The sequence below is a fragment of the Alligator mississippiensis genome, chromosome 5 (genome assembly GCF_030867095.1).
Source record: "Alligator mississippiensis isolate rAllMis1 chromosome 5, rAllMis1, whole genome shotgun sequence".
Taxonomy (NCBI): domain Eukaryota; kingdom Metazoa; phylum Chordata; order Crocodylia; family Alligatoridae; genus Alligator; species Alligator mississippiensis.
Genome location: NC_081828.1, coordinates 67,095,161 through 67,108,193, shown reverse-complemented (window position 1 = coordinate 67,108,193; position 13,033 = coordinate 67,095,161). Strand labels below are relative to the sequence as shown.

At 42.0% G+C, this 13,033-nt stretch overlaps 1 protein-coding gene across 3 annotated transcripts in view; it reads right to left on the bottom strand.

Annotated features, from left to right (window-relative positions):
* Positions 1-2,456: 2,456 nt before the first annotated feature.
* The window catches only part of PTPRC (protein tyrosine phosphatase receptor type C), a 140,778-nt gene continuing 130,201 nt past the window's right edge, over positions 2,457-13,033 (bottom strand). For all 3 annotated transcript variants that reach the window (XM_059728438.1, XM_059728439.1, XM_059728437.1), the window contains 8 exons: positions 11,771-11,920; positions 10,936-11,026; positions 10,451-10,584; positions 8,040-8,174; positions 7,604-7,726; positions 6,859-7,037; positions 4,638-4,773; positions 2,457-3,013 (listed from right to left, as the gene is read on the bottom strand). In XM_059728438.1, coding sequence (XP_059584421.1) covers positions 2,744-3,013; positions 4,638-4,773; positions 6,859-7,037; positions 7,604-7,726; positions 8,040-8,174; positions 10,451-10,584; positions 10,936-11,026; positions 11,771-11,920 — 1,218 coding nt within the window. In that variant the 3' untranslated portion in view covers positions 2,457-2,743. The remainder of the gene's footprint in view (positions 3,014-4,637; positions 4,774-6,858; positions 7,038-7,603; positions 7,727-8,039; positions 8,175-10,450; positions 10,585-10,935; positions 11,027-11,770; positions 11,921-13,033) is intronic.

Below are 13,033 nucleotides of genomic sequence, written 5' to 3'. Positions count from 1 at the left end.
GGGAGTTATTGGGCGTGTTTACACAAGATATGTACTGTGGAGTAGGCTAATTAGCTCTGCAGTAAATGTTGTGCATCCACAGCTGCACCCCTATTAGACTGGAATAAACTAATTAATTACAAGTAGTTTCCTGCTACGGAGTTTTTACTCAATTTTCCAGCCAGGGAAATTTCTGCTGTTCTTGCTTTCTGATGTCTCTTCAAACAGGATTTCAGGTGCACACTTGTGAAGCATTTAACCTAGATCAACTAGAAAATTAAGGTAACCCCATCACACTTTAATTCTTTGACCCAAACACATCTCCAGAGCTTTCAGATTATGAGTCCTTTAATCAAGTACCCATAATGACTGATATTGGTATAGTTTTCCAAATATTTTAAGGTGTTTAGTTGAATCAGTGTGACCATATATATCTATATACTGGAGCACTGGAGGGAAAACAGGAGTCAAGATATTTACCTACTTTTGGAAGTATCTGTGCTGCTTTCATGAAGACAGCTGTAGAAGAATGAAGAAATGCTGCTATTCTACTAACATCTGAATGTGCTGGGAAATTCAAAACCCTTTACTTAATGTATAAGAAAACAATCAGTTTACATAATCTACAAAAAAACAGGTTAATTCTCAAGCCCTTTCAGGCTTTAATGTATAAGCAACTTTACATATAAGCCTATATTTTTAAATAATTTTCACTGTGCAACTTACTCATTAATTGTCCTTTTAATCTGGCTTTAAAACAGACTAAAGTCCACGAAGGCAGCAATATAATTATCAAAAGATAACATATAAATCCTCATCATATTATAACATTACTAAATAAACTCTACAATGTTTTTGAAGAATAGTACAGATAGTACAAGTATTTTGAAATGGTGAGTATAGGAAATAGATTTAAAAAACACTGACGGACTGCTCTCTTTAAACAGAAAATAAGCATAAGAAAAGCCTTTAAAACAGATTCTTAAGTTGCCAAATAGCAGTTGACATTTCTGTCTATCAGAACTTCAGCAATCATTCAGTATTTCAGATGCTGAACTTTCTTTGAGGGTGATATAGGAAGTCTCAGATGTGTTTGTGTGGAGCAACAGGGACATCTTGAGGTCAGTTAGACAAATGCAAAGCTTACATTCCTCATAAATTTAGTAAGATACAGGGCAAGAAGTTCAGCCAAGGCAACCCTCTATTGTCTTTGATGGAGCTATGCTGACATATGCCAGCCCACAGATTTGCCAACACCTACTGTGTTTGTTCTGCACAGCACCTTCAACTCCCAGTGACTTTAATTCAGGTTGTAGTTCCTCAACATTTTGAAATTTAAGCTCATATTCCTTCCCCAACAGATCAATTTGAAGACGGTAAGGAAATAATTACCATATTTAGTCTAATCCAAGATAAGAGGTTTTTTCCACATTTAACATTGAGGGGGAAAGCCCCTTATTTTGGATTTGAATACAGGTGGGGAGGCAAGCAGTTGGTGCAGCTCTCACTCCAGCCCCAACCCAGGCTTGGGCTTGGGGTCAGAGATGGAGGGGCAGTTACTGTGCCTCACCCCCTGGTTCTCCCTTTTCCCCACACCCGCTGCCACTTGCCCTCTGGCTCCACTCTGGCCAGCCCAAGACAGAGCACATGCTGACTCTTGCCCCTCTCTAGCCACTTAGCAGAAGTTACAATGGTGGTGGCTCCAATGCTGGGGTAGGGGGCAGGGCTGCAGCTGGGGACAGAGCTGGGGAGTGCATGCAACTGCTGCTGTATGGCCAGGTGGGAGCTGGAGTGACCATGTGCTCCATGCCCAGTGACCATGTGCTCCATGCCCAGGGCTGGAGTGGGGGCCAAAGCCAGAGGGTATGTGCTTGGGGGGAGGAAAAGGGGGGTCAGGCCAGATGATGGAAGTACTAGGGGTGCACGTGCCAGGGGGTGCACGCACCATGGGGAGTGGGGTGGAGACAGATGCAGGGGAAGACATAGGGGGCAGACATGGAGGAACAGGTAAGGGGGCAGGTACCTGGTGGGACAGGCATTGTAAGGGGATGAGTGCCAGGGCATGGAGCAAAGACCAGAAAGGAAAGTGGTGTGGGGACAGGTGACAGGAGTCCAGAAACAGTTGTCAGGTCCCTTGACACCCCTACTGCCTTCCTGTCATGGCTTTTTGAGCTGCAATGGGGGGAAGGAGGGGTACAAATTTAAAATAACCCTCCAATAATTAGGTTCTATACATGGAAAATTATAACAAATGTATCAATTTTCTGTGTATGGAATCTGATTATTACAGGGTCATCTTACATTTGAAATTGCCTTGGACTGAGATACAGTAGCTACAAGACAACTTATATTTTCAGTACCTGAAATTTTATTGTTTATATTTTTTTTATAAATGTCATATTTATGATTGTAGATAAATTGTACTTTCTTCCTTGCAACAAAAAATAAGACTGAAAAAGTAACATCACTCATCTCCCCAATGCTCAAAACTAGAATATTATTAGAAACATCAATATTCTGTACAAACTTGGAAAAAATGAAAAATAGTTAATTTGTCGAAAAAGTATAAAATGCAAATAAATCTACAGGAAAATTAAACTTTTACAGTGCCACAACTTTCAAGTATTCTTTGAATACCGTACCTCCTAAAAATGGACCCAGGGTGAATCTTTTTAAAAAACGGTGAGGAAAAAGGAAATGTCTGCTTCTTATTCTGTTTTTTTAAACTCCTTTGCATATAGAAATCTGTACCATGACTTATATATTATAAAACTGGAGTTGTGGGGCCGTTTGTAGAACTCTCTGTTCCTTTAATGCAGTCTGCAAATTTAGAATCTTCACATGCTTCCGAATCCTTTCTAGCTTCTGGCGTCACTGAGGTGAGATCAATAGCAACCAAATTAGCTTCTTGATCTGCTTTATCTACTTCATTGTCAAATGCAACTTTATCTTCTTGTTTGCTATTTTTCTTTACTTGTCCATTCTGCGGAGGGTAGATGGTGGCAACACTATCATACAGGAATTGGTAATGTTCCTAATGTAAAAAATAAATTATTAATGTTGAGGAAATGCCAAGTAGCTGTGATAAGGCAGTTAATTTTTTTTCTAAGTTTTGAAAATGAAGTGCACATTCATATTACTAAAATACTCAGGAAAAATGAAGACAAATTCTCTGGCTGCTGGCCCAAAGGAATTTATTTCTGAATTTATATTTAGGGCCGGGGTTGTCAACCGGGGGTACACGTATCCCTGGGGGTACTTGGACCAGTTCTAAGGGGTACATGTAGGTGGGTGGGGATGGAGTGCCACTGCCTCCCAGGAGCAGGGCCAGGGTGGGGCGAGGGCAGCGGCGCTCCTCTGTGGGGTGGGGAAGCTCACATGTGGTGGCTGCTGCTGCCACACACCAGCCCAGTGAGCTTCCCCCCCCGTCCAGGCCCTGCTCCTGGGAGGCAGTGGCACTCCATCCCTGCTTGCCCATGCACCGTATACCCCCCACCTCACTCGGCATCCATCCACACTCTCCCTCCTCGGCATGTAGCTGCATCCCCCCCGCCCCCCCTCTGGCATCTGGCCATGCGCCATCCCCACCCTGCTCGGCATCCAGTCACGTGCTCCCTGCTTCTCAATATCCAGCTGCATGCCACCCCCCAACCTTGCATCTGGCCATGCACCATCCCCCGCCCCTCTGCTCAGCATCCAGCCACCAGGGGTACTTAGACTAAAAAAGGTTGAAACCCCCTGATTTAGGGTAACACAGCCATGTGGACTGTCCTAATTCCTGGCAGTTCAGGTACAATATCACTGCCTAGAACAGTTATTCTCAATCAGGATCCCATGAGGTATGAGGAGCTAAGCAGGTATGAGGAGACAAGTGCAGGCTCATGTTCATCCCTACCTGGCCATTACCCTGCCCCCACTGCCCAGCTTCGTGGCAACTAGGTAAGCAGTGAAATACATAATTTACTGTTTGAAATGGGATACTGTTCAATTCACAAAAGTTATGGATCAAACAAGGGTGCCATGGGTCAAACTAGGGGGTACCCCGAATCTAAAAAGGTTAAGAACCTTTGATCTAAAATAGTCTCATTTCCGAGGAAGAGCCACCAAATCTATCCCTCTTGACACATAAAATAAATTATAAAAAATCTGTTTAAAAAAGAATCAAGATGGTACACGAAGTACACTGTGATAGCTATGATTCTGTTCTCTAATAATCTATACTAGAGTTAGAAAATGAAGATGGACTGCTGAAGAATTTAATACATTCAGCATGCTAATAAAAATGCTGCTTATAAAGCAAAAAGTGGATATCTTAACCTGGCTAAAAAGGTAGCTATCAGATTTTCTCTGAGATTCAATGGATGTTGGGCACCTAACTCCATTAGGAAGCTGTGAAAATGCCACCCTAAATATCTAGTGGTTTATAACATCTACTGTTACCCTTTTCAGTTATAAGTTTATGACACTACAATATCTGTGGATATTTTGCTAATTAGTTTCTTCTAAACAACAACAGCCAATTTCCAATTGCTGATGAATAATTAGGTATGGGCTAATTATAATTAACATTCCCCACATAGAATCAGTGCCAGAGGTTATTAAAGCATTCAAGACTAAAAGCAACTTATTATGTTGTCCAGTTAATAGGATTTACTTACAAAACTGGTGACCATTCCCAGCCTGGAACGCCGAAGAGATTTCACAACTTGGAAGACATCTATTACCTCTTCTATTTCTGCACTTTCCACAAGAGTCAACAAAGCGCAAAACATGCCCGTCTGTTGGGATCCATCACTAGAAGTAGAAGATGTGTTTTATTTATTTATATGATGGCCTTCCCAACAAAGACTACAGGTTTATAGATTCATAGATGTAGGGTCGGAAGGGACCTAAGTAGATCATCAAGTCTGAGCCCCTGCCCTGGGCAGGTGGCTTACGATAAGAGGAAAAATAGCTTATAAAACCATGTAGAGTATTAAGATAAGGTATCAAAAAATTATCCCTAAATAATATGCCAGTTTAGCCTTGCTTACTAAATATCTGCTCAAATAAGGTCTTACAGAGCTTCTGGAAGATGGCTAGGGCTGGGCTCTGCTGAGCCCCATAACTGGTATGCTCTAACAGGGCACAGTACACCTTACTGGAATGTAAAATCAGTACAGTCTGTGACTAGTTATTAAGTTTAAGACTTTTGAAAAAAACTGTTTAAACATTATTGTTGCTGAAATTTCTTGTGGGAACGAATTTATGGTAATCCACAACATCTTTAGAATGTCAGCAGAACACAGTTTTTCACAACTGGCTCTTGTACCTTGAATTACTGACTATCTTTACAAGGGAGTATGCACCACCCCCATACAGCTTGCTCTGAAGATGCATGCTGACTCTGGTGTTGGTACTCAACAACATTGTCCACTCATGGAATACAAAACATAGTCAACACCTAGCCATGTGACAAATGTAACAGCCAGCATGAGAAGCAAATCCAGATACTCATCCCTATGCTAAGTTTAGTGAAATATTCATCTCCCTGAAGAAACTCGGCCCCTGTGCCAAAAAGAGAAAAGAACAATGATAGACTTCTTCCACATGTGAGAGGTTGGCTGGGAGGAGAGGAAGATACAACATTAAAATCTACTAGAAGCCTCCTAGGACTTTGGAGTGACCTGACATCTTTCTTGGTCACCTGCCAGCAACATCTACTCATTGAATAGTATTGGCCTTCAGCCATTATTGCCACCTCAGCAGATGGGAGATTACAGTTACTTTCCTATGCAGCATAATATGCAGTTCAAATTTCTGTCACTGGAAGCATCTGCTAAGAAAAGCTGACCGGAGCACAACTGAGACAGGAGTGAGCAGGGTAGCAGCCTAGTGTGCTATCTGTAACGGGGAGGGGCCAATACAAAAATAGGCACTGTTGTAATGGTGGCTGCACCATCATTGCCCAGAGCACAGAGCTGCTGTGATGTGCCTCTGAAAGCTGGCAGGGCCTGTAGGATGAATTTAGTCTTTAGGCTTTAAGAAATCTTTGGGCCCAAGGTGAGAATTATGCAACTGTGATTACCAAACATAACTAACAGGCCTGTGTGAAGCAGCTAGTATTCACTTTGGATTCAGATTCAGCCAATTTGGTGGAAAGTGATTCAATTTGGTGATTTGAATCACTCCCCTGAATCGATTTCTCTGAATCTGATTCAGAGATTCCGCTGCTGCCGAATTAGCCGAATCTTCAGATCACACAGGCCCTACCCACTCCCGCTCTCCCAGCCCTGCCCAGCCCCAGCTCCTTGCTCTTTGGGGGAAAAAAAGCCCCCACTCACCAGCTGCTGCCAGGCAGGGGGGGCAAGCCGTGCTGCCCCCCCCACTGTCCCATGCTGCGTGGGGGGCACATGGCAGAGTCTTCCATGCAGTGTGGGGCAGTGAGGATTGCCACCCCACCTTCCAGCAGACAGTGAGTAGGGGCTTTTTTTTAAACAACCAGGAGCAGTCGGGGGGGGGGGGGAGCACTCAGGAAGCCTGGGGGAGCAGGCAGGGGATGGCCTGGCAGGGGTCCCCCCATGGGGTTCCCTTACCCCTCCTCCAGGATCCTGTCCCCTGCCCCTTACTTACCAGCAAGGAGTCTGGATCCAGCTCCCTGCCACAGCCAGTGTGGACTGCCCCAATCGCCAAAGCTCTCTGAACCTTTTCTGAATTGATTCGGAGAGCTTCAAATCAATTCAGACCTTTTAATTGGTCCCCTGATTCAATCCCGGTTTGGAGATTCAGCCACCAAATCAGTCCAAATCTCCTCCAAATCAAATCAGCACCCAAAGCTTTGCACAGACCTAATAATAAAGCCTAGAAATATGTTAAAATATCTGCAGAGTCCACACCTACCGGCAATGAATAACAATTGGAACACTCCGGCTGTATCTGTTGTCCTCAGTGACAGGCTTATCTGGGAGCTTTTTTCTGAGGTTTAGAGCCATGGAGATCAAGTCCTTGGGGTTTTCTGGAACATTCATGCCATTCCAGTTATGGTACTGATAATGATACACTGTTTGAGTTTCTTTCCTCTGCAACACAGATAAATGTGTAATGAAATCACAGGATAATACCATGTATTGTGTTCACTCTACAGGTACTAAAAAACAAAAAAAGGTGATCACATAGGGCTAGATTGTGACCTGATCTTTCTTTGCAGGGACATGAGGTTGGTGAGCACCCAGGCATTTGGCCTAAGTATACAAGAGTGATTAGGTACTGTGTACTCATTTCAACTCTCTTAGCAGGTGGAGACTTTGTTCAGCCAGTTTATAGTACAGAAGAGTTTGCTGATGTTCTGAGACAACAGTAAATTACCATCCCCAGGAAGAAGATGGAAACAGAGGAAGCTGACCACCTAGAGGGGTCTCTAGACCTTGTTTTACTTATGTTTGACATAGCTTTTAAATCACTGCTGAGTAGCAAAGTCTTAATTTTAAAATATTTAAAAATTAGAGTAAGGAACTAATAAAATTAGCTATAAAAACTTCATAACACAAGCATTTTTCTCATCTTTTGGCTGCTCCTTTATGCATGGCTAAGTTTAAAATTGAAAAAGCAAATGTAAAACACTCATCTGTCGCATTTTATTTATTACCTTCACCTGTGTGACATCAAACACACGGATGGTGTAGCTAGAAGACTGGCTGATATCTTTCATTTCAACATCTATACCATCATATGTTTGTTTTTGTTCTCCCCAGTACCGTGCACAGAGTTCCTAGAAAGGATAAAAGTACAAATTAGTCCTTCCTTTTCAAGTTTTTGACCTTTTTTTCTAAATTAATGTATGGGGTCAATGTACTTTAAAATATTTGGAGATGTCAGTTTTATTATAAAATGCATGGTAAACGAATGCTTACTTTTTCATCAAAAGTTATTTCAACATGATTCAAAATATAAAGGTGTAATGATTCTTATTACAAAAGCCAAAAGCATAAATTGAGATACATACTTTTTTGGTTTGAAAAGTTTTCTGATGCTATTCAGAAACTGGAATTCTGTGATTTTACATTGCAGAAGATTATACTAACCTGATCTCCTTCTTTCAGCTCTGTCAACATAACGATGACTTTGACTTTTCTTTGGAAGACCATTTGCCAAAAGTCATTGATTGTTTCCTGCATTGGTGCTTGGGTTGCAATCATTGCTCTTGGACCCCAGTAACCCTAGAAAAGTCAAATTTAACATTTTTTTTCTTTAGACTAATTCACTTGAAAAGGCATTTGTCATATCTACTTGACTTTATGACTGTTTGTCATGTCACGTTTACTTGGCTTCAGACTAACAACATTAACTTCACAGCTAACAATGTCCCTATGTCTAAAGAAGTCATAGCCATCTAAAGGCTATTTATTGAGGTCACAGTCCAGGTTCTTAAGGATAAGGACATCACAAAACTCACTATTCCAATGGTCCATAATCTGAAAGGGAAAAAACAGTGGAAGTACATGACTGACTTCTCCTAACTCCCAGTATTTTCTCCAGTGTTTCTCCATGTTTTTATATGCAACAATGGGATACATTTGCACTGTAATGGGAGAAAGTTTAGGCCTTCAAGGTTTGTGGAGCATGGGGTAAGGGATTTAAAAAAGAGCATTTCCTTTTCCACATCTGTTGTTACAACCTGATATCTAGTAAACCTTTGTACAGCATAACTGAGCTGGCTGTATTGACAGTAAGCAGAAAATTATGAGTGAATATACAATGTTATAACCTAAAGAACTCATACAAATCCATTCCCTGTGGAATGTTATAATGATCTCTATTAATGTAACTATAAAATCAGATGTGAATGTAATACTAAAAGCCTGATTTTCACTAATACATTGCTGTATTTATGAATAACCCTGTTCATGATTCACTGAAAAAAATATTAATACTTGTAACTACCAATCTGTGCCAGAAATTCACACAGATGTCTATTCATATTCTTGCTGGCAAAAGTATAGACTGGACTATAATTTATCTGAACTTCAGATTAAAAAAAACAAAACAAGGAAAGATAGTTGCTTTATTTACATTCATTATGTTTATTATGCTGCCTGTTCAATTTCTGACTACTGCTAAATTAGTTAACGGTATGAGGTTGCACAGACTAGGATTGTATGGCTAAGTACAGACAGTCAAAAAGCTCAAGGCTGAACTGATTCAATCTCTGCAGGTTAGTCTAAACTGCACAGATTGAACCAATAAGCAAGTGCACAGACATCCACTTTTGATTCTGGAAATATAGTGGTAGCTCAGGCCAGAAACTGCGGGGCAGGTGGGGGGCACTACAGCCTTCCTTCCCTTCCCTTCTGCAGTGGCCAGAAGGCTGGAGGAAAGCTGCAAGAGATGCACTCTGAGGCTTCCCCTCCCCCCACCTCACACTCGAGCTGGGGGAGAGGGGGCATGGCCAGGGCCTGGCAGGCCTGCTGAGTATGGTGGGGGGTTAAACACCCACCCTGCTCTGGACAGATCCCAGCCAGAATGTGCAGGGGCACAGGAAGAAGCAGCCCCTAGCAGGCTTTTCCCCTGCTCCTCACTGGATCAGAGGTGGGGTTGTGGGGGCATAACCAGAACCCAACTTGGGCCAGAACCCCCTCCCTGGCCCCCACAGTACCCCAGCAGGGTTCTGCCTTGGAGGGGTGGAGCAGCACTTAACAGGCTTTTACTCTGCTCCCTGCTCTAGTGGCAAGTGGGGAAAACCTATCAGGGGCTGCTTCTTCCCTGCCAGGCAGACCTTGCCTGGAATCCCATGTGGGCAGGCAAGGTGGCTTAAATCTCCTTCCCTCCCCTTCGCCTCAGTGTGCTGACTTGGGCCAGCATCTGTCTATACCCCTGCTCCACTCCAGCGGCAAGTGGGTGAAATGCCTGTGAAGGGCTGCTACACCCCAACCAGGCAGACCCCAGCTGGGGTCTGGAGCCAGGTTTCTCACCCGCACCCCCTTCTCGGCCAGCGAGGCTGGCTGGGAGCAGAGGGGTGAGGCAAACCCTGCTTTGCAGCATTCTGGGGGACTTGGAGTTAACTTCTGACTTCAAGTTAACTTCTGAGTTAACTTGAACCGGGAAGGGGTCTTGGACAGAAGTTCAGTTTGACCTAAATCAACTCAGTCTGATACTACATGCAACCAAATTAATCTTAAACCAGTTGTGACCATTTTGAAAGTGGTTTAAGTACACTGAACTGTTCTGTTATGGGTCTATACCAGTTTCTATTCACTTAAACTGGTTTATGTGTAACTTCTGTCCCTAACGTATAAGGTTGGAGTTTCATCAAATATTAGATCTTTGTGATACAATCCATAAATGAATATCTAAATGAAGTGTGTCCTTTATACAGACAACTACATCTTTATGCATGAAGCCAATATGGCTACTTGTGACATAAGCAAAAATAAGCACCTAGCTATTATTGGTGACTTTACATTAGATGAGTGTAATCCCTCTTATAAATACATACAGATATGAATGAAGCATTGATGTATCTGCTTGCTTCCTCACTTTCACTGTCCTCATCAGAGGATTCATCTGAATCATGTTCACTCTCTTTGCTTTTCTCCTCTTCATGTTTAATTGGTACACGGTTAAAATCATCTACATAAGAAAAAAACATCACACCAATAAATTCTCTCTATTTCTTTATTCTATTTCACATGAACAAAAAGCCAATGATCTTCCCATTAGTTTTGTTTAAAGGAAACTCTATGAAGCAAAAGGGCAGTTATGCACAGATGTCACTTTCAATGGCAACCTGGTTGCTGTAAAAAAATCAGGCATGAATAACAGTTTACTCTTTAACATATCACTTACTTTTTAGAGAGTAGTAAGTTAATTTAAAATACATATTATCCATAAGTTAATGCACTGTCCTATTATGTTATTCCTTTCAAAGAATCTTCATTTACTTAGAACAAACTGACCATAGGCATAGCTACAAATACTCACATGGAATTACTTTGGAATTCCTGTTTTTACTTCTATTTTCTCCACGATTTCCAGTGTTCTGTGTCCGCCATCCCTTGTAGGTTGGCAGCCTCTGAGAAAAAAGAACATACAGATTTCACAAAATCTGTATAAAAAAGTATGTTATAGTCCATATGACACAGAAAAGACACTGAAGGACATTGGTGCTTCTCCTGTACATGTATCAAATGCACATATTTCTAGTTAAATACATGGAATAGTAATGGCAATTTGCATTGCCAGATCTTGATAAATTCAAATAAGATTATAGTGACAAGTAAATCAATAGCTCTGAGATAAATTATTTTGTAATATTTTTTCTTTATTCTATGGCCTTGATTCTACAGGCTGTTCTATTCAGTCACATGCCTTTCTTCTGAAGTGATGTGGAAAAGTTTGTAGGCCAGAACACTAAATACTTATCATATACATGCTGCTGGTCAACTCATATGAAATGATAAATGTGTCTGTCATATTCCACATATAAATCTTTGTAAAACAAAATTCAGCTATTGAACAATAAAGGCAGGAAAAATGAGAACAACAAAAAAAAAGCTACCACTTGTAATTCATATAAATATATATTTGTACTCTTCATTCAAAAATACAAACTTACAATGTCAACTTACAAACAAACAAAAAACTAGAGCAATTGAGACTCTATAAAAATATTTCAGGGGCCTAATTTGCACTTTGAAAAATTCCTGGCTCCATTGATTTTATTTTAAATAAATGAAGTCTTTGAATTATTCCATAAAACTAAATTAATACAAATCAGACTAGAGTCAAGTTAAACAGATTGTGCTGGTATATTTACCTGGAATTCTGCTTCCAGCAGAGATGGTTCATTGGGTTGGTCTCTTCTCTTTAGGTTGTTAAGGTAAGTATGCAGTTCTAAGAGAGGGACTTCTGTTTCACCAAATTGATTGTATTCCACCAGTGCTTGATGAATCAAGATGTACTGCGCCTAGTGTTCCCCAGTTTAAAGGTGACATGGGTTTCAAATGGAAATCAATCGTTAGAAAATATTTTCAAATGACTAGCTATTTCAAAACAACATAAAATTTCTATGTATTTAGTGTTATCATTGTTGACATATTAAACAAGCATTAGAATCAGCCAGTAGAGGTACGAGAAGCAGGCCTTATTTGATTTGGAGTCAGATTTGGCCCGAATCAGGGACAGTGATTTGATTTGTTGATTTGGATCAGTGTCCCTGCTTCAATTCAATCGAATCTGAAGATTCGATGCTGATTTGGAGAATCAGCGATTCAGATATAGACACAGCTTTAAAAGTTTTTTCTACATACCTCCAGGTATCATCATGGCTCATGAATGCTGCGATGCTGGGGTGCATGGGGCATCCTACAGGAGTGCGGGGGATGCAGGGTGGCCTCCATTTGCTTGGCAGTGAGTCCGGAAGTGGACTGGAAGTACTTGGGCCAGCATCTGGCCAGAACCCTCCTCCACTCCAGCAGCAAGCAGGTGAAATGCCTGTGAAGAGCTGCTCCAGACTGGAAGTACTTCTGGTCCACTTCCAGGTCTGTCAGGGAGCACACGGGGGCCCCCTCCATGCCACCTCAGCTTGACAATTGGCCATAGGGGGACCCCGGGTGCCCCCCCAGAACCAGGAGGCACCAATTGCCAAGCTGAATGGGCATGGCCCAGCGCACTCCCTGGCGGACCCGGAAGTGGACCGGAAATGCTTCTGGTCCACTTCCAGGTCTGCTACCAAGTGTGCTAAGGAGCTCCCCATGCTTCTGTGGGACACTCCATGTGCCCTAGCATCGCAGCATTCATGAGCTCCTGCTACCTTGAGGTATCTAGAAAAAGCATTTAAAGCTGTCTTGGTGTCCAAATTGCTGAATCTTTCTTAATCTGTCCAAATTGATTTGGAGGGTTTCGATTCGATTCAGAGAGATTAAAGGGTTATCTGATTTGATTCAGATTCAGAGATTCAGCCAGCAAATTGGGCCAAATCTCCACTGAATTGAATCAAAGACTTAAGCTTTGCACAGCCCTAACAGCCAGTACTATAACTGGGGGTGAGCAAGTGGGGAACCCACAATGGGCACCCAGG